At 39.0% G+C, this 27359-nt stretch overlaps 3 protein-coding genes and 2 non-coding genes across 5 annotated transcripts in view; 2 read left to right on the forward strand and 3 right to left on the reverse strand.

The window, feature by feature from the left end:
* Window positions 1-27359, reverse strand: part of LOC137491105 (uncharacterized) — a 698540-nt gene that overhangs the window by 168082 nt on the left and 503099 nt on the right. The window lies entirely within an intron of this gene.
* Window positions 1-27359, reverse strand: part of LOC101883542 (uncharacterized) — a 152168-nt gene that overhangs the window by 12977 nt on the left and 111832 nt on the right. The window lies entirely within an intron of this gene.
* Window positions 556-17867, forward strand: LOC103910749 (uncharacterized). Its single transcript, XM_087249056.1, has 5 exons — window positions 556-679; window positions 5743-5892; window positions 11427-12952; window positions 14514-16793; window positions 16860-17867. Exons 2-3 carry the CDS (start codon window positions 5808-5810, stop codon window positions 12482-12484), a joined length of 1143 nt encoding a protein of 380 aa, XP_087105182.1. The 5' UTR covers window positions 556-679; window positions 5743-5807; the 3' UTR covers window positions 12485-12952; window positions 14514-16793; window positions 16860-17867.
* Window positions 22429-22511, reverse strand: trnal-cag (transfer RNA leucine (anticodon CAG)). The gene has a single exon. It is a non-coding gene; the product is annotated as a tRNA-Leu (tRNA).
* trnav-cac (transfer RNA valine (anticodon CAC)) lies at window positions 23967-24039 on the forward strand. Its single transcript has one exon. It is a non-coding gene; the product is annotated as a tRNA-Val (tRNA).

The raw sequence follows: 27359 nt of genomic DNA on the forward strand, positions 1-27359 counted from the left end.
CAGCTGCCAGTAGATTACCGTTAAATCAAGGAAAAAACAGTATTTTACTGTAAAACCTGAAGCTAATGTCTTCTGCCTGTCACCGTTGTGGAGGAGAGTAGAGCCAGTGTATGAGTTAAAGATGAACAATGAACTGCTGATGTTATTCTGCATGTTTCTCTATTTAAAGATAGCGGCTGTTTAGTTGCTGATGCAGTCAGAATCTCTCTGGTGATTCCAGATTTACATGTATGTGTGCTGTTGTGAAAAATGAGACATTAGAGTTAAACCGAACTTTTCTAACTAACTAAAATAAGTTATCATTATAAGTATGCTTCTGAGCATGTATAGCACATTACTTCATAAACTCATTCAGCAGTTGACCAAGTTGAGGCAGTTGCTTTCAGTGAGCAAAATGAGTTCACTTGAGTATTGTGTATATCAGTGTAGTCCATGTATTTTTACAGCAACATACTGTAAAATAACAGTACATTGCTGGCAACTGCAGCTGCCAGTATTTTACTGTTTATTAACGGGACAATTTTTAACAGTGTAGGTTCCTAACAGAGGTTTCATGGGCTTATTTAGCTGTATGAGAACAACTTTGGAGGACTAACTACGATTGTTGATTCCTACATTACGATTATTACCAACAACAACCTACAAAGAAAAAAAACATCCCTTATTGAAGACTGAAAAAGTAAGTTGCACATTTTACACTCAAATAATATCTGAATGCTAACAATATAAAATCTAAAATCTAAACATGTGTGGATGCATTGTTCAACGTTGTATTAAGTTCTTCAGTAACTTTTAAAAGCTTTTTTACAACGATTTTTGTTTGTTTGTTTGTTCATTTGGTTATTAATATTGTTTTTATCCTGACAATTGGAATAGATTTAAAGTTGGTTTTATATTCACGCATTCGTTTATTTAGAGGTCTCTAACTTGTTTACCATGTTACTTTGAATATTCGATTGGAATTAGCATGCAAGTGTGACTTTAAAACTACATTAACACTGATTATTTGACTGTGAACAATGTTGTACTTTCATAGTCATTGGCTGCTAATATGATTTCACTGTTTAGAGTTTGCAAATAATACTTTAATGAAATTATATTATTAAGGGGAAAGTCTGAATGTGTGAATATAAAACCAACTTTACCTCTATACAATTGGACTGTAGCCCAAAAAAGCTTCTACTATAGGTTGGAACCTGGCAGTCAATTTTGGAGAATTTTATGTTTCCCCATTCAAATATACAAAGAGGTGGTAACATCAGTGAATGCAAGTGAATGGGTTAAAGCTATGGATGAAGAAATGCAAAGTTTAAAGGTTTAAAGAAAATGCAACCACTTACCAACCTACCTGAAGGCAAAGAACTTGTGGGGGGTAAATGCTGTTTTTCAATTAGCATAAATAGTGATGGTCTTACAAATACAAAACAGAAAGCAGATAAAGTATAAAATGGAAAACGAGGGAGAAATGTATCAATAGGTCATGACTAAGAGTAAGTAGGGGGAAAAAACCAAACAAACAAAAAAGACTTTTATTTTGGCGTGGTGTTGTGACGTCATTAGGCTGCGCCGCTCCCGCACTGTGATTCAACAGTAGAAAGGTTTGTTTTAAAGGCAGGCACTTTTTTCCAGGGGTTTCAGTACAGCGTAACCGCTATTACGTCATCGGGTGGGCGTGGCCTATATGTGAATTTGCATAGGTCACGGATCATGCGCAGATTGTGAAAACAGCCGTTTGATTCAAATACCTGTATGTATTCGCAGGGGTTTTGTGTCCAATGCCTTTTATATGCAGTACTTTAAAATAGCTGTCCTGATCAGGTGTTTCATGTGAAATCAGTGTATGTTATATTAAACAAATTAACTTAAGTTACCTCTCAGATTACATTAATACTGTTATAACTTAAGATACCTGTCCCGATCCCAGGGCTTTTGTGTCAAATACTTTATATATCATAAACAGTAACATCAGATACCTGTCCTGATCCCAGGGGTTTCATGTATGATCACTTTTATATACAGTAACATCAGATACCTGTCCTGATCCCAGGGGTTTCATGTATGATCACTTTTATATACATTAACATCAGATACCTGTCCTGATCCCAGGTGTTTCATGTATGATCACTTTTATATTATATACATTAACATCAGATACCTGTCCTGATCTCAGGTGTTTCATGTATGATCACTTTTATATTATATACATTAACATCAGATACCTGTCCTGATCTCAGGTGTTTCATGTATGATCACTTTTATATACATTAACATCAGATACCTGTCCTGATCCCAGGTGTTTCATGTATGATCACTTTTATATTATATACAGTAACATCAGATACCTGTCCTGATCTCAGGGGTTTCATGTATGATCACTTTTATATTATATACATTAACATCAGATACCTGTCCTGATCTCAGGTGTTTCATGTATGATCACTTTTATATACAGTAACATCAGATACCTGTCCTGATCCCAGGTGTTTCATGTATGATCACTTTTATATACATTAACATCAGATACCTGTCCTGATCTCAGGTGTTTCATGTATGATCACTTTTATATACAGTAACATCAGATACCTGTCCTGATCCCAGGTGTTTCATGTATGATCACTTTTATATACAGTAACATCAGATACCTGTCCTGATCTCAGGGGTTTCATGTGTGATCACTTTTATATACAGTAACATCAGATACCTGTCCTGATCCCAGGTGTTTCATGTATGATCACTTTTATATTATATACATTAACATCAGATACCTGTCCTGATCCCAGGTGTTTCATGTATGATCACTTTTATATTATATACAGTAACATCAGATACCTGTCCTGATCTCAGGTGTTTCATGTATGATCACTTTTATATTATATACATTAACATCAGATACCTGTCCTGATCTCAGGTGTTTCATGTATGATCACTTTTATATACATTAACATCAGATACCTGTCCTGATCTCAGGTGTTTCATGTATGATCACTTTTATATTATATACAGTAACATCAGATACCTGTCCTGATCCCAGGTGTTTCATGTATGATCACTTTTATATTATATACAGTAACATCAGATACCTGTCCTGATCCCAGGGGTTACATGTATGATCACTTTTATATTAGTTAACATCAGATACCTGTCCTGATCTCAGGGGTTTCATGTATGATCACTTTTATATACAGTAACATCAGATACCTGTCCTGATCTCAGGTGTTTCATGTATGATCACTTTTATATACAGTAACATCAGATACCTGTCCTGATCCCAGGTGTTTCATGTATGATCACTTTTATATTATATACATTAACATCAGATACCTGTCCTGATCTCAGGTGTTTCATGTATGATCACTTTTATATACAGTAACATCAGATACCTGTCCTGATCCCAGGTGTTTCATGTATGATCACTTTTATATTATATACATTAACATCAGATACCTGTCCTGATCTCAGGTGTTTCATGTATGATCACTTTTATATTATATACATTAACATCAGATACCTGTCCTGATCCCAGGTGTTTCATGTATGATCACTTTTATATTATATACATTAACATCAGATACCTGTCCTGATCCCAGGGGTTTCATGTATGATCACTTTTATATACAGTAACATCAGATACCTGTCCTGATCTCAGGTGTTTCATGTATGATCACTTTTATATTATATACATTAACATCAGATACCTGTCCTGATCTCAGGTGTTTCATGTATGATCACTTTTATATACAGTAACATCAGATACCTGTCCTGATCTCAGGGGTTTCATGTATGATCACTTTTATATTATATACATTAACATCAGATACCTGTCCTGATCTCAGGGGTTTCATGTATGATCACTTTTATATACAGTAACATCAGATACCTGTCCTGATCCCAGGGGTTTCATGTATGATCACTTTTATATACAGTAACATCAGATACCTGTCCTGATCCCAGGGGTTTCATGTATGATCACTTTTATATACATTAACATCAGATACCTGTCCTGATCCCAGGTGTTTCATGTATGATCACTTTTATATTATATACAGTAACATCAGATACCTGTCCTGATCCCAGGTGTTTCATGTATGATCACTTTTATATTATATACAGTAACATCAGATACCTGTCCTGATCCCAGGGGTTTCATGTATGATCACTTTTATATTATATACATTAACATCAGATACCTGTCCTGATCTCAGGTGTTTCATGTATGATCACTTTTATATACAGTAACATCAGATACCTGTCCTGATCCCAGGGGTTTCATGTATGATCACTTTTATATACAGTAACATCCTGATCTCAGGGGTTTCATGTATGATCACTTTTATATTAGTTAACATCAGATACCTGTCCTGATCCCAGGTGTTTCATGTATGATCACTTTTATATACAGTAACATCCTTATCTCAGGGGTTTCATGTATGATCACTTTTATATTAGTTAACATCAGATACCTGTCCTGATCCCAGGTGTTTCATGTATGATCACTTTTATATTAGTTAACATCAGATACCTGTCCTGCTCTCAGTTGTTTTGGGTATGATGACTTTAAATAAAAATAGAAAATAAATATGAGTTATGTTAATTAACTAAGATTGAGAAAGAAAAATTATCCACGGTTTATTACAGAAAAATGTGGTATTTATTTGTTTAAACATGACTGAATACCATATTTTAAACTACAAAAACACGGTTAATCTTACCACAACCATTATTACTTGGTTTACGTTACCATGGAAGTACAAAAGCCCAGAGACAGTAAAACGGAGTAAAACGAGGTCATCTGTTTTTGCTAATGAAATCTTTAAAATATAACATTATAAAAACAAAAAAAAAATAACCTGCATGATTGTTTTTTTCCTTCGTTATCCACCGCGGTAGGTTCTTTATCCATAATCATCCGGTTTGAAATGACCGCGCTAAAAAAGAACATGTACTGCGCATGATCGGTGACCTCTCAGTATTGTTTTTTTCTTTAAGGGGGCGTTTCCCAAACGCCGACCAAGCCACGCCCATTTTACGTCGTGGTAATGAAACCCCTGGAATTTAGTGCATGCCTTGTTTTAAAGTTTTTACACAGATGTAAACTGACTGATTGAAATTTCAGGTTGTTCATTTAATGCTAGATGTACCTGCTGTTGACAATGTTATTTTAACCCTTTATAAAAAAGAAGTATTATTTTACTCACTGTAAGGTCTATTATTTGAACAAGATAGGATAAACTTTATTTGTCCCCGAGAGGAAATTCTTGTCTTGTGCAAAAGAGTGCTACAACGTATAGAGGTAAAGTTGGTTTTATATTCACGCATTTGTTCATTTAGAGGTCTCTATGTTGTTTACCATGTTACTTTGAATATTCGATTGGAATTAGCATGCAAGTGTGACTTTAAAACTACATTAACACTGTTTATTTGACTGTGAACAATGTTGTACTTTGATAGTCATTGGCTGCTAATATGATTTCACTATTTAGAGTTTGCAAATAATGAAATTATATTATTAAGGGGAAAGTCTGAATGTGTGAATATAAAACCAACTTTACCTCTATCTACAACGTTGCTGTAAGCAGACAATAAAATACATAAAACAAAATAAATAATTAACATTTGTTGAAGTTTGAATAAAGCAACAGTAAAGTATGTAATAAGCGTTTTAATGAAGGTTTAATTTATTAAATAGCATAATGTCATTCATTTAAAACAGAACATTTTTATTGTTTTGTTCATTTTAAACAGGATAAAGTGTCTAAACGCAGAGAAAAACTCCTGCTGAAGCGACTGATCTCCACACTGTTATAAAGATGGCGTTTATTAAAGAGGAGAGTGAAGATGTGAAGATTGAAGAAACATTCACAGTCAAACATGAAGATCCACAGGAACAAGCAGGTTAGTTTTAATTCTCAAAGACCAACTCAGTCATTTGATCCTCATTCAGATATATTATGTGCTGCCTATTACGCACATAAGCACTCATTAAAAAGACAGGTATGAGTTTCTTTTGTCACTTGTTCTTGGTCGTTTTTCATTATTTTATTTATTATTAGTCTACCATTTTCTCTACCTTCTTAAGGTTATTGCTTTTCTTGTTCTCCTACTGTTTGTAAAGCATCCTCGAGCACTGGCACTATATAAAATAAACAAAAACCATAAATTAAGAACTTAACTGAGCTGATGATATTTGACCTACAGTATTCTCATAGAAGATATCTGCTATTACAGTGATAGTGTTGGCTTAGTACTTTCCATTTGCATATGTCACGTTGATCACAATTCCCTTGTTTCTTGTTTCTAGTAGTTCTTACTAGTTCTCACAGATAGTATCTGAATTAGAATTACATCATTATCATAATGATTAATTACCAGGGCTATTGTGTTTAAACAGGGTTTCCATGGAGTCTTAAATTGTTGTACATTCCAAAATCAAATTTTTAGGCCTTAAAAAGTCTTACATTTACTGAAATGTTGTGTGGTAGGTCTTAATTCTTTTTTCAACAAGTCTTTATTTTCCTTTGTTTATATTTTGCTGTGAAATCTGGCCAAAACCCACACAATCACCAACAATCCATCTCAATCAAACTTAAAATTTTTTATTCAAAAAGGTTTGACATTTTAACTTTATGTATCATGATGTTGTAATTATTTTCCTCACAATAACATTTGTTCATACGTGCTCCATGTATTTACTGCTGAGGACATCAACCAGGACAGATTGTTGTGCATAAATTTAGTTTATTATAGTTTTTAAAACATTTGTTCATTTTTAATATTTAAAAAAAAAGTTTATTTTGAAAAAAAGGTGTGTGGATACAAGTAAAGCTTGCTTTTTTACACAACATTTAAAATATTTTGCTAAGGAATATCCAAAATAGTAATATAATTTTTTTATTATATTTTTTGATAGGACAAATACAAAATCTGGGCCATTTGAAAAATTCTTTAGCCTTAGCCCTTTATGAGTCTAAAATTTCATTCATGATGGTCATTAAAAGTCTTAAATTTAACTAGGTGAAACCAGCAGAAACCCTGGTTTAAAGGGCCATGAAACCCCCTCGTTTCAGCAGGGTGTTTTCACACCTCTACTTTGGAAAAAGTCAGAAAAGTGGGCGTGTCCAGCTCTGTCTAGGGGGGAGTGTCGGAGGTACTAAAGTGGGAGGGTGTGGAAGTGTCTATTTGGGCACGCGCGAGTTTCAGTCAAAATACACACAGGAGAAAGTGATGGTGTTTAACCTACATGGACATCTGTAGTCTAATTATTTGCCAAATTATTAAATGTTGGACTTTAACTGCAGTTTGGCTCTTTCATTCTGGGAATTCATTCATGTCCCTCGCGACAAACGCGATATTTGATTCGAGGAACTGCTCTAAGCGTGTATTTTTCATGCAATGTTTGATACCGCACGACGAATGAGAGAAAAAAAAATCCGCATTTCCCGGAAACTTAGATGCACACGGCAGGTAGCGTCAGAAAGCCATGTGTGTTATTCCGGTCACAAAATGCGGTGCTAACATGTTTCCACAATAGTTAACTTAATTCGATACGAACAAACTGAATAAACAAAGAGCACTGGTCGCTCACTTACCAAATCTGTAGAGACAGGACAATCACCAGCAATTAAGAGGAGACTACAAGCGAATCCGGATTTCAGCATTTGCAGATGAGAACAGCTCTCAGGTAAACAATGTTCCTCCTTAGACACGTAAGTTATTGAGCGTTGCGTACACTGTTAATCCACACGTGATCCAGATGAGCTCTCACAGAGAGAAAATGAAAACGAAACTTAACGGCAGCAAACTATAAAAGCAACACTTCACGCTTGTTTTGCCAACACAACGTGGCGTCTTTGTGGTGTAAACACGGTGACAGTGATGAATATTAATGAAGTTGCACAATAGAGCGCTCTGATTGGTTTGAACACACTGTAAGACGTAATAAGACTCACTCTGGCATAGACGCCCAGTCTGCACGCTGGAATACATGCTATTATGTCATGACCGTGACGCAGCTTAAAAAAAATGTCCCCTAGTAAAAGTATTGAGATGCGATTATTTGGCAATCCCAGATTAAAGACATTAGGGGCCATTTACATTTAGCATCTTTTACACGTGCGAGTTTGTTATTCTCAATGTGCAAACAAAACAAAGCTTGTGAAAGCAAACTGATGCATGCATACAGAAAAACATTCCCGCACACCTCACACACGCTCCTGTGTGAATCCCGGTTGTTTGCATGCACGCCAATAAAATAAGCGCCGCTTATGTGCCATGAAACAGAATTAACAGCCTTTTGTGCAGAAGTGTAGGCACACAGCGAGTTTTGCAAAGTTTATGTAAAGTGTATGTAATATGACGATGGTGTTACTTTGTCTAAGCATTGCTATAAAGCAGAAAGGAGGGATAAAGAGTCAGGGAGGTAAGACTTCATAGCATTAATTCTCGCCCATGAGTCAGGTCTAAGACAACAGATAATTCGGTAACACTTTATAATAACAACACACTATAAACCATTTATTAAGCATTAGCAAAAACTGAATTCATTATCTATTTAGCAATAACTCTACCTTAATAAGCGTTAGTAAACAGTTTATAACTGCAGCTACACATGCTGTATTCCTGAACCACATTTGTAATGTGCTGAATAATTGTACTTTCATACTTTAAGGATTATTTTTTTATTACTAAATTAATTTTGGGGAGAGAAGCGCAATGTTTATAATAAGTGGGGGCAGAGCGGACCAGGTTAACGGTGGCAGGCCAGATGACCATGAGGCCAATGGGAAATGTGTCCCTTTGGCCAGTCCGCCCTTGAGTTTGACTGTTTTCTATCGTTTAATATTCCTGGTCATTTCTCCAATAGGTAATATAATTGGAAGTTTTAAAGCAATAGCATATAAGATCGGGTCACTGCTATAATATGATTGACAATTTATGTATGTCACTATTTGTCATTGTGCTCTGTTTATTCTGAGAGCTGAGGCTGAGTATTCTTAGAGCTTTTGGCTCTTGATATTGTTAACCCTGGGCCATTCTAACACTGGATAAACAGAATTCTGTGTTATCTGTAATCTCCTTTCACACTGCTCATGTTATACCTGATGTTCATTAACAGACGTTTCACAATCACAAACCCGGGTTAACATTGTAATTTGTATATTTATGTTGTCAATGTCCCTGATTGGACAAACAGCATGTAACCTTTTTAGATGGCATTTCTTGTCGGGTTAACAATATCTGCAAATCAGGAGAAATACCAGCCTTTTAGAAAGAAGTTATTATTATACCAATACCTAAACCAGGAAAAGATCATTCAAATAATTATCGTCCAATAGCACTTACCAGTTGCCTTGGAACGAATGATTATGATTGATTAGTGTGGATTTTAGAAAAAGAACAGAAGATTAATATCAGTGTAGGTTTAGAAAAGGGAAAAGTACTCTTGACCACCTTATATGATTAAAATCTTTTGTACGAGATCAATTTATTAAAAAAACAACACATACGAGCAGTTTTTTTTTAATCAGGAAAAGGCCTTTGACACTACCAAAAGGTATGGTATTTTAAAAGATTTACACGAGATGGGTATTTTTTTATCCAATAGAGTTTTTTCGTGTGTGTATTAAAAATCTATTATCTGAATAGCATATATGAGAATCAGGAGTATCCCAAATAAGTATACTATCAGTAACACTATTTAGTATTAAAATTAATAACATTGTAAATGTTAATGTTAATAATATATTTTGTAGATTATATGTAGATGATATATGTATTAGTTATAAAGGGAAAATATGTATACAATCAAGAGACAAATTTAAATATGTATGAATAAAAATACGATTGGTCAGTTTTAAATGGTTTTATTTTTTTAAAATCATAACTCTATGCATGCATTTTTGTTTATAAAGATCTATGCATTTAGATGCAGAGCTTTTTTAGAAATTATACAAGTTGTGAAAAAGGTAAAGTTCCTAGGAATGAGTTTTGACAATTTGTAGTCTTTTATTCCTCATATTAAAATATTACATAATAGATGTTTTTACGCAATTAATGTATGAACTTAATCTTAGAAAGGTAAAAAAAATGAATAAATTAAAACCTTTGTAACGAAATCCAAGACTTTGTATAATAATTCAAGGCTATTAAAGCATTAATTTAAAATTATCAAATTTAAAACTTTTTCAATGCTTTTAAAACCCCCGCGGGTTCTCTGATTAGGTTTTGCATATAAATACTTGCGCTTGACACATTTGTTTCAGACTGTTATTTGCCTATTACATTCTAAATGATGAAAATTCTAGTACATTATTTTTTTTAACTGTACCTTTAGAACCTTCCATATTCCGGTCGCCTAGGGCGGCAATATAGAGAGGGTGGTGTCTGCGATACCTCCCTTACCACCTGCGTCCTCAGTTATGTCCGCGACACCTCCCCCGCATCCTCAGATATATTCGCGCATAGACGATAGAGGACGGCGTCAGCGTCACCTCCATCAGCACCTGCGTGTCCTCAGTTATATCTGCGCGTAGGGCGGCAGAATTGAGGTCTGCGACACCCGCGCGTCCTCAGTTATATCCGCGCATAGGGCGGCAGAATAAAGAGCGCAGTGTCCGCGACACCTCCCTCCCTCAGCACTTGCGCGTCCTCAGTTATATCCACGCATAGGGTGGCAGAATAGAGAGGGCGGTGTCTGCCAGTCCGTGACACCTCCCTCCCTCCCTCAGCACCCGCGTGTCCTTTGTTATATCCGCGCATAGAGTGCCGGAAAAGAGGTCCGCAACACCTCACTTCATTTTCATAACCGGTCACTTTCGTTTTCACATTGGGGTTGGGGTTGATCGTCCTCTGCCTAGAGCGGCAGTTCAGCCTGCTCCAGCCCTGCTTATAGTCACTCCACCTCTTCACGGAGCTTGTCAGACTGATCTGGTGTATTAATCAACTATTGTGGGTTCTGGAACTGAACAATAATGGTGTTCCAGATGCTGGACATTCACTGGCACTAGACCCTCATCAATTTAAGAGTAAATCTCCCTTCTTTGCCATCCTCTGATGCATTAAGGTTTCTCCGCAAAATTAGATTTCACTGTAGAACGCGCTATGCGGACGTAAAGAATCTGACTGATAATCTACCAGAACCATGTCAGCAGAGTTCATGCATATCCATAAAGTATAACTTCTATGTTAAGCGGCTTTGAAACAATTTACATTATAAAAGCACTAGATAAATAAAGATTGAATGGAATCTGCATAAATGTGTACACGTTAATGGACACAATATAATCTGATTAATTTTACATTTAATGTGCATCAAAATTACAGTGTGTGTAGCCAATGTTTCCAGTGTCTTTTCACTTTTCAGCTTTTGATAAGAGTTTTTAAGACTTGATAAAACTAAAGTTTTTTTTTTTTTTTTACATTTATTTCAGACCTAATTGAAGAGAATGAGGAGAGTAAAGAAAAGGAACATCATGTCAAAATTGAGGAAAAAACTCATTTACAGACTGATGATATTTTAAAAAGGAGAGACAAGAATCGTTTCATCTGCACTCAGTGTGGGAAGAGTTTTGGAAGAAAAGACATTCTTAATAAACACATGAGGGTCCACACTGGAGAGAAACCATTCACATGCACTCAGTGTGGGAAGAGTTTCAGCCAATCATCATCCCTTAATCACCACATGAGGATCCACACTGGAGAGAAACCATTCACATGCACTCTGTGTGGGAACAGTTTCAACCAATTATCATCCCTTAATCTACACATGAGGATGCACACTGGAGAGAAACCATTCACATGCACTCAGTGTGGGAAGAGTTTCAGCCAATCATCACACCTTAACTATCACATGAAAATCCACACTGGAGAAAAACCATTCACATGCACTCAGTGTGGAAAGAGTTTCAGGCAGTCATCATCCCTTACTCTACACATGATGATCCACACTGGAGAAAAACCATTCATATGCAGTCAGTGTGGGAAGAGTTTCAGCCAATCATCATACCTTAATGAACACATGAGGATCCACACTGGAGAGAAACCATTCACATGCACCCAGTGTGGGAAAAGTTTTAACCGCTCATCAGACCTTTATCAACATATGAGGATCCACAATGGAGAGAAACCATTCACATGCACTCAGTGTGGGAAAAGTTTTAACCGCTCATCAAACCTTTATAAACACATGAGGACCCACAATGGAGAGAAACCATTCACATGTGTTCAGTGTGGGAAGAGTTTTACCTTTTCATCAACCCTTTTTCAACACATGAGAATCCACACTGGAGAGAAACCATACACATGCAGTCAGTGTGGGAAGAGTTTTAACTGCTCATCACGCCTTTATCAACACATGAGGATCCACACTGGAGAGAAACCATTCACATGCCCTCAGTGTGGGAAGAGTTTCAGCCAATCATCACACCTTAATCAACACATCATGAGCCACACTGGAGAGAAACCATTCATGTCTAATCATCTTGTTTAATCCCACCCCTTTTCGCAGTGGCGTACAACAGAATTTCGCATACTCAATAGTGATGGGAAGTTTGGATTATTTTACTGACTCGGATCTTTGAGTCTTGTTCATCAAGATGAACAAATCTTTTTTCGAGTCATTTTGTTCATTTGGTTCAATTTGCCAAAATATTATTAAAGGGTCACGAAACACCAAAACACATTTTTTGAGCTGTTGACAGTCGTATATGTGTCCCACACTGCTAAAAACACTATTAGGACACCTATATTTCACTAAAAAGTGTAAATTGGTTGTTTTTGCGTTATTTCAAGCAAATTCGTACTTCGTGTTTGAAACGAATTTTTGAAGCTGCGTCATGGTCATGACATAATAGCGTGTATTCCAGCCTGCAGACTGGGCGTCTGTGCCAGAGTGAGTCTTAATACTTCTTACAGTGTGATACATTAATGCATGAGTAAGGCTTGGTTCAAACCAATCATTTACATTTACATTTAGTCATTTAGCAGACGCTTTTATCCAAAGCGACTTACAAATGAGGACAAGGAAGCAATTTACACAACTAAGAGCAACAATGAATAAGTACTAAAGGCAAGTTTCAGGTCTGTAAAGTCTAAGAAGGGAAGTATTACTAGTTTTTTTTTTTTTTTTTTTGTACAGTTAGTGTGATATTCAAAGAGGCAATTGCAGATTAGGAAGTGAAGTGGAGACTAAATAGTTGAGTTTTTAGTCGTTTCTTGAAAATAGCGAGTGACTCTGCTGTTCTGATGCAGTTAGGGAGTTCATTCCACCAGCTGGGCAGATTGAGCGTGAGCGTTCGCGAAAGTGATTTTTTCCCTCTTTGGGATGGAACCACGAGGCGACGTTCATTCACAGAACGCAAGTTTCTGGAGGGCACATAGATCTGCAGAAGTGAGTGCAGATAAGAAGGTGCTAGGCCAGAAGTCACTTTGTAGGCAAACATCAGAGTTTTGAATTTGATGCGAGCAGCAACTGGCAGCCAGTGCAAACGGACTAGCAGCGGAGTGACATGTGCTCGTTTAGGTTCATTGAAGACCACTCGTCTGCTGCATTCTGGAGCAGTTGAAGAGGCTTGATAGTGTTAGCTGGAAGCCCAGCTAGTAAAGAGTTGCAGTAATCCAGTTTGGAGAGAACAAGAGCTTGAACAAGGAGTTGAGCTGCATGTTCAGATAAGAAGGGTCGGATCTTTCTGATGTTATAGAGTGCAAATCTGCACGATCGAGCAGTTCTAGAAATGTGGTCAGAGAAGTTTAGTTGGTCATCAATCGTTACTCAAAGGCTTTTCACCATTTTGGATGCAGTAATGGTTGCCCCATCCATCTGGATTGAAAAGTTATGGTGTAGAGTCGAGTTGGCAGAAACTACAAGCATTTCCGTTTTTGCGAGGTTCAGCTGAAGATGATGATCTTTCATCCAGTGTGAAATATCCAACAGGCAGGCTGAAATGCGAGCTGGAACCGAGGGATCATCAGGATGAAAAGAGAGGTATAGCTGGGTATCATCAGCATAGCAGTGGTAGGAGAATCCATGTCTCTGGATGACTGGTCCTAGAGATGATGTGTAGATGGAGAAGAGAAGTGGCCCAAGAACAGAGCCTTGAGGTACCCCAGTGTTTAGATGTTGTAGGTTGGACACCTCTCCCCTCCAAGACACCCTGAATGACCTGTCAGAGAGGTAAGATCTGAACCATTGTATAACAGTGCCCGCAACGCCCAGTGACTCAAGCGTAGATAGCAGGATCTGGTGGTTGACAGTGTCAAAAGCAGCTGACAAGTCCAGCAAAATGAGGACTGATGATTTAGAGTCTGCTTTAGCCAGTCTGAGATCCTCCACGACCGAGAGCAGGGCAGTCTCAGTTGAGTGGCCTTTCTTAAAGCCGGATTGCTTGTTGTCCATGAGATTGTTTTGAGTAAGAAAGTCCAGAACTTGATTGAACACTACTTTCTCCAGAATCTTGGCCATGAATGGAAGCAGGGATACTGGTCTGTAGTTTTCAAGTAGCGTATGGTCCAGGTTGGACAGCGCGCTCTATTGTGCACCTTCATTAATATTCATTTGTGTCACCGTGTTTACACCACAAAGACGCCACGTTGTGTTGGCAAAAGAAGCGTGAAGTGTTGCTTTTATAGTTTGCTGCCGTTAAGTTTCGTTTTCATTTTCTCTCTGTGAGAGCTCATCTGGATCACGTGTGGATTAACAGTGTACGCGACGCTCGACAACAATAACTTACGTGTCTAAGGAGGATTATTGTTTACCTGAGAGCTGTTCTCATCTGCAAACGCTGAAATCTGGATTCGCTTGTAGTATTCTCTCCATATAGACGCGGCTCTAGTTGCTGGTGATTGTCCTGTCTCTACAGATTTGGTAAGTGAGCGACCAGTGCTCTTTGTTTATTCAGTTTGTTCGTATCGAATTAAGTTAACTATTGCACTGAGTGCAGAAATGTTAGCACCGCATTTTGTGACCGGAATAACACACGCGGCTTTCTGACACTACCTGCCGTATGCATCTAGGTTTCCGGGAAATGCGGAGGTTTTTTTTCTCTCATTCGCCGTGCTGTATCAAACATTGCATGAAAAATACACGCTTAGATCAGTTCCTCGAATCAAACATCTCGTTTGTTGCGAGAGGCATGAATGAATTCCCTGAATGAAAGAGCCAAACTGCAGTTAAAGTCCAACATTTAATAATTTGGCAAATAATTCGACTACAGATGTCCATGTAGTCGAATTAACACCATCACTTTCTCCTGTCTGTGTGGGTGTGTATTTTGACTCTGAAACTCGCTTTTTCCAAAGTAGAGGTGTAAAAACACCCTGCTGAAACGAGGGGGTTTCATGGCCCTTTAAAGTGTTACGAATTGCTTCCAAACACATCTACAACTAGCCCAGAAGTTTGATCACACAACAAATAAGTCATAAATAGATTATAAGAAGAAGAAAATAACAATTCAATGTTTACCTGCTCTTTTGTCTATAGGCATTGTTGTCTGTTTGCTCAGCTCACCTCTTCATGTCTTCAAATGTCAGTGGTGCGTTCACGTTACAATAACAGTCACATACAATCTTAACCAATGTCCCCATTTTGAGCCAATAGGAGCCATGATAATTAGTTCACCTTTCGAGTCTTCTGGTTCTTGAGTCGTTCGTTCATCACGTGACAGAATAACTCAAACCCGAGGACTCGAGAGTTGAATAGATCAATTCTTTTTTTTTTTGGCTCTAAACCCATATGATTGGCCGGTGATGAACGAATGACTCAAACACGAGGACTCGAGAGGTGAACAGATCAATTCTTTTTCTGGCTCTAAACGCATATGATTGGCATATAAATGCATATGTTTGGCTGTAGTCTTTCATGTGGTGAACGAACGACTCGATAGAGGACTCGAAAAATGAACTGATCTTGTCTTGCACTACACATCGTGCACATGAGCGAATTAATGAATCTTTTAGTTAATCCAAATCATTCAATCTTTTGTAACATAACGTGAAAGAAAGCATAAGAGATGAGTTATTTAATAAATCAAATAGTCTTTGTGAATAGTTTTGTAACATATGATGCTGCCAGCATTAGACACTTAAACACTGTTTAATTGTTGTTTATTGTTTTATTATTATTATTATCATTTTACCAGAAAAGCTTTTATAACAAATCAGATTACTTTATAAATCACGACAATAAAATAATCAAAAGAAAACAAAATACTGCACATCAAGCTAGGCTTTTTAATAAATAAAAACAAGTAAGCTTTAAATTAAATAACGTGTTTGTGCCATAAAATCTTTATATGAAATATGGCAACTCTTCCCAGTAGATGTTTTTATGAAACAGCAATTTAAGTGAAAGATATTATAAATAAAAACAAAAGCCACAGGGCCTAATGAGCTTAACAACTTGACTTGAGAATAGAACAGTGCATTTTAACAAAAAAAATAAAATTAAATAAGCTTTAAAACAACATTGTGTGGCTTTACTTGTTGGACTTGGCTTAAGGTTTGTTAGCATTTAAAAACACAAGCTCTGAACCTTTGGTAGGCTGAGTCTGTTTCTTCTTGTGTCATTAGTTGTTGTCGCAGGATAAAAGATGCTAAATGAGTAAATGCAAATGCAAACTTTCTTTATACAAATATTAGACCAACACATAAAGTCTGCATAGAAAAACATTATTAAACAAAAATGGGGTATAAATGAACAAATTACAAATCACTTGTAATTGTAGAATTTAATTAATTTATCGCCTAGCTTAGTGTTTGTTTTCTGATAGCAAGCCAGCAAATAGACAAATCAATATATATATATATATATATATATATATATATATATATATATATATATATATATATATATATATATATATATATACACTAGATATAAACCACATATCCAGTAGAAAAAAAGTAACAATAACTTAGTGACAATAGGACAGAACTTTTTTTTATTTCTTAGAAAATGCTTTTTAGGTACACATTGTTTGATGAATTTATGAAAAGTTTAAAATATAATCATATGATGCAACAAAAATTCAGTTTTACATAAATATTATTGACTGAGGTTCCCGTTGCAGAGTACAGTGGAACTACAGTTTAAGATCAGATATGCACATAATAATGTAAGGATGGCTATATCTCTCCATAATATTAAAATCTGCAAACTGTTGTGGAACTCCACACGAGACAAGACCATGAGAATGGTCAGGCACTAAAACATAACACTTTGTAATTTGAGAAGAAGATCAGCTAGAAAACCAGTTGTTCAGGTTGTCTCGATCATGCATCCTGAGCCCCCCTCTTTGCCCTGGACTTTACCTTCTCCACCAGAGCAGCTCACTCACATTCCACACAGAATGTTTAAGTTTTTAATATGGTGTATCTTGTGGCTTTATATTCATGCTTGGTGTCATTTTAAATGTCTCTGTGTGATTGATAAAGAGGTCTTAATTTCACTGTAATATTTTACAATCTCCTTTATATCCGTTAATTTGGGTTTTGACTTTGAAAAGATCTTTGCCAGATGCTCCACTCCAGGCAAAATGGTCTTCGCATCAACTCATGACCAGGCAAGAGTCTTAGTGAAGCTTTTATTTTCTTGAATTTATAATGATTTGAGTATTTAGGCAAATGGTGCAGAATTGTCCGTGGGATCCTGTAGACAGGATACCCCATTGCAGGTTGTGATTCTCTGAGCTCTGCATCAGGACTTATATGCTGCAATGTATTTCTTCATGGTCAGGTATTCCTCTTTAACTCTTAAATGTATCTTTGAGTAATTGATGTTGTACAATCTTGATTGGCTTATTTTGTTTAATTATGTGAACTGCAATAGAAAATCTTTTTTTCTGACAAATAAATGTAAAATTCTTGTTTAACTCTAATATCTCCCGAAATCATTTAAATGGAGTAGATTGTTTAGGCTGATGTTTCCGCAGCCTACAACCAGGATTAGTCATACATTCAGGCGCAATGGATGGAGCATGGGCACAACATTAGAGACCTGTTGATTTCTGACAATCACTGATGATATAATCTAGGGGTATGATATCATCTAGGGGCTAAATCAAATTTTCTTTAAGTATAACCAAGCATGAGGCGGCCTATTATTACTTAAAGGAAATTAGCTAATCTGCTAAGAATCGGAACTGGCGAAGATGTGTCCGTGAGCAGATGAAACTGGCCAGCATACTGACTCTAAGCGACTTTGAGTAAACGATGAAACATTAATGGAATATAAGGATTTATTAGGTTAATAAATCTAAATTAGACCTAATCACAACCTATAAGGTAATCAGCTTGAATTAGATGAATCTAAATCTAAAACTATTATAAATTGGAGTCAGATTAAAATTCAGAGCTAGAAACAAATTAAAATAAATTATAACGAACAAAAATATTTCTTTTCACATGTGCTAAAAGGTTTACATGCATTTGACCTTCACCCATGCTGTTAGCTCCGTCATGGGACTAATAGATGGACCCTCACATGTGTGTGTATTTATATAGTTTATAACCATAACAGTTCTACAGTTTCTTCTATTTCACTTGTTGATTTCTATTTTATTTAAATAGTGTATTTATTTTGTTAAAGAGCCCATATTATGGTTTTTTGAAAATGCCCTTCCATGTAGTGTGTAACACAGCTCTAAGTGAAGTGAAATATGCAGCTAAGGCTTAAGTCTGTAAGTGTACAGTGTTTAAAACTGTTGATTCATCTATAAAAGAGTCGACTCATAGTGCTTCAAATGAGTCGTCTTGATAACGAGTCATTAGATGTTTCATGATGTTGTATCTACGAAACACAAGTAGTTGCGTGCGCAAACCCGGGAGATTTGAAACCTGCGGCCTCGCCCACTAACACAGAAAAAAAGCCACACACACACACGCGCGCCGGTCGAATGTGATGTCACACTGTGCAGATGGATGTTATTGAGTCTCTACCCAAAGATGAAACCTCAGCATTAGCCCAGCCTTGAGCAGTTTGAGTGCTTCTGGAAACTTCATGCTTTAGACTGGGTGTATATTACATGCTTAATATTCAATTTTTAGACTGTGTGTGTGTGTGTGTGTGTGTGTGTGTGTAGGCCTATTATTATTTAAAATAAAATTTTAAAATAAAATTGATTATATTATGTACAAAATATTATTCTTTATAATTATATCCAGTTCCCCTAAAACTTTGCTTAAATACCATATACATTTATTAAATAAATAAAACCAAAAAGTAAATAACTGTTTGGTCTGACAAGTTTTCAGGACATATCAAATTTCAGCACAACACTAACTAACTAGTCTCACTCACACACACACACACACTTGTACACACTCTCACTAACACACTCACTCTTGTACATGCTCTCTCTCACACACTTACATTCTATCTCAATTCAATTCAGAAATACTTTTTTAGCATGACTGTATATGATACAATGTTGCCAACACAAACACATAGACATCTCACAGACACATGTACAAGCTCTCACTCACAAAGATAAGCCCTCCCTCTCACACACACACTTCTACATGCTTTCTCATAAACATGTACTGGCTCTCTCTCTTACACACACTACTACATGCTGTCTTTCACTCACACACACACACACAAACAAATGTGCATTTGATACTTATATAATTTTACGTCCTCATTAGGCTTACGATAGGTGGTTGCATTGTAATTATTTGGTCATAAAGGTATTAATTGTTTTAAATAGTTTTTCAGCTAATAATGTTTGTGATGTCATACATGCTACAAAAGGCTTTTAAAGCTGACAAGACGTGGAGCAACCATGAACAGAGCATTCCAGAGAGAAGGTGTCTCTCAAAATGCAGTGGCCCAGCTCGCTGCAATTGCAGAGCTGTACATTGCGAACAGGGAGCAATTTAACAGAATCAGCTTCACACCAGGAAAATGAACAGAGTTCGCTCAAAAGTGTAGAGACCTCATTTTTGGAGATTTTTGCATAAAGGTTGTATCAATGAAAAGGAAGGGTTCTTTTGTATGTTTCTTTGTTCAATAATGCTCCGGTTTACTGTTGGTAAAATGTAGAAGCAAAAACCTCCAGCACAATAAGCTTATCTTATAATTCCAAAAAAATAATAATATTGAAATCAGATGCAAAAACCTTTAAATTCCGACTAAATTCATTAATTTTCTTTTCAGCTTAGTCCCTTTATTAGTCTGGAGTTGCTACAATGGAATAACCCAAGAGCTTATCCAGCACCATCCATGTTTTACACAACAGATGCCCTTCCAGCTGCAATGCATCACTGGGAAACATCCAAACACACACACATATATATATTTGAGCCTACTCAATTTACCTGTACCACATGTCTTTGGATTTGTGGAGGAAACCAGAGCACCCAGAGGACACCCACACAAACACAGGGAGAACATGCAAACTCCACACAGAAATGCCACCTGACCTAGCTGAGGCTCGAACCAACAAATTTCTTACTGTGAGGCGAACGTTCTACCCTCAGCGCCACCACATTGCCGGCAATTTAATTGTTATTCTAAAATTAGTTTTTTTTTCAGCCTACTGTTTGAAAGATAATGAAAAAATATTTGCCACAAAAATAGTTAAATTGCAGAGCTAAGACTTAAAATATATATACATTTTAGGAAAAAATGTGTATGGTGGCTGCATGGTGGTGCAGTGGGTAGCATGTTCGCCTTACAGCAAGAAGGTCACTAGTTCGAGCCTAAGCTGGGTCAGTTGGTGTTTCTGTGTGGAGTTTGCATGTTCTCCCCATATTCGTGTGGGTTTCCACTGGGTGCTCTGGTTTCCCTGACAAATCCAAAAACATGTGATCAAGACGGCAGAAGGGCCACAGCACTTTAGAGTCATGCACACCAATCAGGTAAAAACCTGTCGATTATGCATGAGCTCAGAAAATGTGATGAAGGAACGCCCAGAATTCAGGTGCTTCAAATGTGACGAAAGGGGACATTTCGCAAGGACCTGTACAGCTGTGTCGGGCCCGGATTGTAAATTGGCCCTAATACCTGCAGGGAGCTTGTCACGCCGAGTTGGCTTTGTCCGCTCGATTGACCAACGCGTACGCCTTGTTTTATCCTTGCAGGCCTAACTTCGCTGGTGAAAGCACTTGTGGGGTTTCTGTAGTGTAGTGGTCATCACGTTCGCCTAACACGCGAAAGGTCTTCGGTTCGAAACCGAGCAGAAACAGTGCTCTTCTTTTGGCGAGAAAATAATAGCATCCACTGCCGCACCAGCAATGATCGTCGACAGGCACCCAATCAAAAAGGGTTATCAGCTCGATCTGCCTGAAGGTTTCTGTAGTGTAGTGGTTATCACGTTCGCCTCACACGCGAAAGGTCCCCGTTTGAAACTGGGCGGAAACAACCTCTGGCTTTTATGACAATTGTCAAATCAGGCTTCTGTTGAGTACTGACGTTCACTGAAAACATTCTTTCTGCAGAGCGGTGTGAGGCTAGAAGTTTGAATTCAGCTCAGTGTTTACCGCCCCTCGCGGTGTCGCAAACTTGCGTAGAATCTGATTTCTTTTAGCTTTGTGTTTTGCATGAGCAGGTGGCCAGTGCGTTTGCTGGCCCTTCACGGTGCAGACCGTACAAGACAGCTCTATAAAAAAAGACTATAAATACTTGAAGCAGCACTGGCCTATTGGTTTCTGTAGTGTAATGTTTATCATGTTTGCATTACACGCTAAAGGTCTCCTGTTCAGAACTGGGCGGAAGCATACAATTAGCGGACACTTTTGTCCAAAGCGACATACAATAGTGGAGGTATTCAACTAGACGAGGCAATGCATACGAAAAAGGGCTATTTATTCCAAGTAATTTGTTTGTGCTCAGAGAATTTAGTGCTGGAGTAGGAGTTTCGTTTTCTTTAGAGAGAGGGATATTCACCGGGCTTCGGGTGTACTCTGAAGAGATGGGTGTTAGCTGTCGTTTGATGGACACCGGTGTATCCGTAATCCGAGTGGGAATGGGAAGGTGATTCCACCAGCTTAGAACATTGAATGAAAACATTGTGGAAAGTGACTTTCCGTCTCTTTGCGCTGGCACCACAAGACAGTGCTCTCACCCTAACCGGAGGCTCCTGAGGTTATCACGATGGCTTTACAAGCGGAGGGTCTCCTGTTAGCAACTGGGCGGAAACATTCAGATTTGCTTTTACGCACATTCTCCATTGGCTCTCTGCTCACTGGATGATCCACGATACAAGGGCATGGATCTGTCAAATGTCATGACTTGACGTTGTACGAGGATTTGACGAAAAAAATGCCCTGCAAACCTTAAAAAGCAACACCATCCCAGGACAATTCTTTTGATCCCCTTTCAGTGCACTTGCATTAAAGCCCGCGTGATGCGGCACTTTGTCAGTGTTACTGTATCATTCGGACATGGGGGCAGAGAGTTAAAGAATTCAGCCTGAGCGCACTGCCGCAGGATCGGTTTGTCAGAAGTGGGATTCGAACCCACGCCTCCAGGGGAGACTGCGACCTGAACGCAGCGCCTTAGACCGCTCAGCCATCCTGACATGCAAGCTTGGCAGGAGCTGTCTCCTGGGAGCCACACCGCAGTACCGTGACATGGAATCTGGTGCTTCACAGCTTGCCCAGCTCCGGCTGTCCAGCTCATTGGCGCTGCAGGCAGCTAATCTGTGCTCGCCTCCTGGGGCTGCGCCTAGTTTCAATAGCCAACACTTGACAGCTGTCATTGCTTACGGCCACACCACCCTGAGGGGGCTATAGAGCAAACAGGAAGTGAGTTGGCAGCAGTAAGGAGAGAAAGGCTCTCCCCATTTTGTTTGTCTACCTTTTTGTTTATTGACCTTGAGTGTTTTTGTTTGTTTGTTTTCTTTTTGTCTTTAAAAACCACCTAACAGCAGCATTTTGCTGACTGAAGGGTGGTTATGTAGTGTGTTTTATTTTTAATCATGGACAGATTCCCCGGCAACGACATGGAGATGGAGGGACTTGCAAGAAAGGATAAAGAAAATGGGCTGGATAATAGACGGAGAGGTAAAGAAAATGGACTTGACAACAGACAAAGAGATAAATAAAATGAAGAGCCCGGCCAACGAAGAGGTGAGAAAGGTAAGGATAAGCAAGAGGTACAAAGAAGAGTATGCACAAAGGAAGCAACAGTAACTGTAGAAGTAGAAAATGTAAAAGATGCAAGAAGATTTGATATAACCAAAGCAGTCACGGAGCTGATTGGAGAAGGAAGAATGCTGGTGGTGAGACCCAAACAAACAAAGGGAGTATGAAGTAACAATGAAGACTGAAGATGACACCGAAATTTTAATAGACAATGGATTGACAATTAAAGGAGTGAAATCTGAAGTTCGGAGGTTACAAAACAGAGACTATGTTGTTTCGTTCAAGCATCTGCCTGTTTACCTAGCAAATGAAGAAATTTTAAGCAAGCTAGAGAGATGGGGAGTTTTCCCCATATCTAAAATTAAAAGAAGATTGTATCCTGGCACAAACATAGAAGATGGAACAAGGTTTGTAAAAAACAGATTTCCGGAAGAGATGGTCTCCTTACCATACAGTACCAAAATCGAGACTGCGGAAGCGCCACAGCACTTTAGAGTCATGCACACCAATCAGGTAAAAACCTGTCGACTATGCATGAGCTCAGAAAATGTGATGAAGGAACGCCCAGAATTCAGGTGCTTCAAATGTGACGAAAGGGGACATTTCGCAAGGACCTGTACAGCTGTGTCGGGCCCGGATTGTAAATTGGCCCTAATACCTGCAGGGAGCTTGTCACGCCGAGTTGGCTTTGTCCGCTCGATTGACCAACGCGTACGCCTTGTTTTATCCTTGCAGGCCTAACTTCGCTGGTGAAAGCACTTGTGGGGTTTCTGTAGTGTAGTGGTCATCAGGTTCGCCTAACATGCGAAAGGTCCTCGGTTGGAAACCGAGCAGAATGATCGTTGACAGGCACCCAATCAAAAAGGGTTATCAGCTCGATCTGCCTGAAGGTTTCCGTAGTGTAGTGGTTATCACGTTCGCCTCACACGCGAAAGGTCCCCAGTTCGAAACTGGGCGGAAACAACCTCTGGCTTTTATGACAATTGTCAAATCAGGCTTCTGTTGAGTACTGACGTTCACTGAAAACATTTTTTCTGCAGAGCGGTGTGAGGCTAGAAGTTTGAATTCAGCTCAGTGTTTACCGCCCCTCGCGGTGTCGCAAACTTGCGTAGAATCTGATTTCTTTTAGCTTTGTGTTGTGCATGAGCAGGTGGCCAGTGCGTTTGCTGGCCCTTCACGGTGCAGACCGTACAAGACAGCTCTATAAAAAAAGACTATAAATACTTGAAGCAGCACTGGCCTATTGGTTTCCGTAGTGTAGTGTTTATCATGTTTGCATTACACGCTAAAGGTCTCCTGTTCGAAACTGGGCGGAAGCATACAATTAGCGGACACTTTTGTCCAAAGCGACATACAATAGTGGAGGTATTCAACAAGACGAGGCAATGCATACGAAAAAGGGCTATTTATTCCAAGTAATTTGTTTGTGCTCAGAGAATTTAGTGCTGGAGTAGGAGTTTCGTTTTCTTTAGAGAGAGGGATATTCACCGGGCTTCGGGTGTACTCTGAAGAGATGGGTGTTAGCTGTCGTTTGATGGACACCGGTGTATCCGTAATCCGAGTGGGAATGGGAAGGTGATTCCACCAGCTTAGAACATTGAATGAAAACATTGTGGAAAGTGACTTTCCGTCTCTTTGCGCTGGCACCACAAGACAGTGCTCTCACCCTAACCGGAGGCTCCTGAGGTTATCACGATGGCTTTACAAGCGGAGGGTCTCCTGTTAGCAACTGGGCGGAAACATTCAGATTTGCTTTTACGCACATTCTCAATTGGCTCTCTGCTCACTGGATGATCCACGATACAAGGGCATGGATCTGTCAAATGTCATGACTTGACGTTGTACGAGGATTTGACGAAAAAAATGCCCTGCAAACCTTAAAAAGCAACACCATCCCAGGACAATTCTTTTGATCCCCTTTCAGTGCACTTGCATTAAAGCCCGCGTGATGCGGCACTTTGTCAGTGTTACTGTATCATTCGGACATGGGGGCAGAGAGTTAAAGAATTCAGCCTGAGCGCACTGCCGCAGGCTCGGTTTGTCAGAAGTGGAATTCGAACCCACGCCTCCAGGGGAGACTGCGACCTGAACGCAGCGCCTTAGACCGCTCGGCCATCCTGACATGCAAGCTTGGCAGGAGCTGTCTCCTGGGAGCCACACCGCAGTACCGTGACATGGAATCTGGTGCTTCACAGCTTGCCCAGCTCCGGCTGTCCAGCTCATTGGCGCTGCAGGCAGCTAATCTGTGCTCGCCTCCTGGGGCTGCGCCTAGTTTCAATAGCCAACACTTGACAGCTGTCATTGCTTACGGCCACACCACCCTGAGGGGGCTATAGAGCAAACAGGAAGTGAGTTGGCAGCAGTAAGGAGAGAAAGGCTCTCCCCATTTTGTTTGTCTACCTTTTTGTTTATTGACCTTGAGTGTTTTTGTTTGTTTGTTTTCTTTTTGTCTTTAAAAACCACCTAACAGCAGCATTTTGCTGACTGAAGGGTGGTTATGTAGTGTGTTTTATTTTTAATCATGGACAGATTCCCCGGCAACGACATGGAGATGGAGGGACTTGCAAGAAAGGATAAAGAAAATGGGCTGGATAATAGACGGAGAGGTAAAGAAAATGGACTTGACAACAGACAAAGAGATAAATAAAATGAAGAGCCCGGCCAACGAAGAGGTGAGAAAGGTAAGGATAAGCAAGAGGTACAAAGAAGAGTATGCACAAAGGAAGCAACAGTAACTGTAGAAGTAGAAAATGTAAAAGATGCAAGAAGATTTGATATAACCAAAGCAGTCACGGAGCTGATTGGAGAAGGAAGAATGCTGGCGGTGAGACCCAAACAAACAAAGGGAGTATGAAGTAACAATGGAGACTGAAGATGACACCGAAATTTTAATAGACAATGGATTGACAATTAAAGGAGTGAAATCTGAAGTACGGAGGTTACAAAACAGAGACTATGTTGTTTCGTTCAAGCATCTGCCTGTTTACCTAGCAAATGAAGAAATTTTAAGCAAGCTAGAGAGATGGGGAGTTTTCCCCATATCTAAAATTAAAAGAAGATTGTATCCTGGCACAAACATAGAAGATGGAACAAGGTTTGTAAAAAACAGATTTCCGGAAGAGATGGTCTCCTTACCATACAGTACCAAAATCGAGACGGCGGAAGCGCCACAGCACTTTAGAGTCATGCACACCAATCAGGTAAAAACCTGTCGACTATGCATGAGCTCAGAAAATGTGATGAAGGAACGCCCAGAATTCAGGTGCTTCAAATGTGACGAAAGGGGACATTTTGCAAGGACCTGTACAGCTGTGTCGGGCCCGGATTGTAAATTGGCCCTAATACCTGCAGGGAGCTTGTCACGCCGAGTTGGCTTTGTCCGCTCGATTGACCAACGCGTACGCCTTGTTTTATCCTTGCAGGCCTAACTTCGCTGGTGAAAGCGCTTGTGGGGTTTCTGTAGTGTAGTGGTCATCATGTTCGCCTAACATGCGAAAGGTCCTCGGTTAGAAACCGAGCAGAATGATCGTTGACAGGCACCCAATCAAAAAGGGTTATCAGCTCGATCTGCCAGAAGGTTTCCGTAGTGTAGTGGTTATCACGTTCGCCTCACACGCGAAAGGTCCCCAGTTCGAAACTGGGCGAAAACAACCTCTGGCTTTTATGACAATTGTCAAATCAGGCTTCTGTTGAGTACTGACGTTCACTGAAAACATTTTTTCTGCAGAGCGGTGTGAGGCTAGAAGTTTGAATTCAGCTCAGTGTTTACCGCCCCTCGCGGTGTCGCAAACTTGCGTAGAATCTGATTTCTTTTAGCTTTGTGTTGTGCATGAGCAGGTGGCCAGTGCGTTTGCTGGCCCTTCACGGTGCAGACCGTACAAGACAGCTCTATAAAAAAAGACTATAAATACTTGAAGCAGCACTGGCCTATTGGTTTCCGTAGTGTAGTGTTTATCATGTTTGCATTACACGCTAAAGGTCTCCTGTTCGAAACTGGGCGGAAGCATACAATTAGCGGACACTTTTGTCCAAAGCGACATACAATAGTGGAGGTATTCAACAAGACGAGGCAATGCATACGAAAAAGGGCTATTTATTCCAAGTAATTTGTTTGTGCTCAGAGAATTTAGTGCTGGAGTAGGAGTTTCGTTTTCTTTAGAGAGAGGGATATTCACCGGGGTTCGGGTGTACTCTGAAGAGATGGGTGTTAGCTGTCGTTTGAAGGACACCGGTGTATCCGTAATCCGAGTGGAAATGGGAAGGTGATTCCACCAGCGTAGAAC

Source organism: Danio rerio, chromosome 4 (genome assembly GCF_052040795.2).
Source record: "Danio rerio strain M-AB ecotype USA chromosome 4, GRCz13ab, whole genome shotgun sequence".
Taxonomy (NCBI): Eukaryota; Metazoa; Chordata; class Actinopteri; order Cypriniformes; family Danionidae; genus Danio; species Danio rerio.

What these genes read in the sequence shown, in the direction of transcription:
- LOC103910749 (XM_087249056.1), top strand. Translation starts at nt 5,808, where the DNA reads ATGGCGTTTATTAAAGAGGAGAGTGAAGATGTGAAGATTGAAGAAACA. An exon ending in AGATCCACAGGAACAAGCAG is followed by an intron (nt 5,893 to 11,426) that starts GTTAGTTTTAAT and finishes CATTTATTTCAG; the next exon opens with ACCTAATTGAAGAGAATGAG.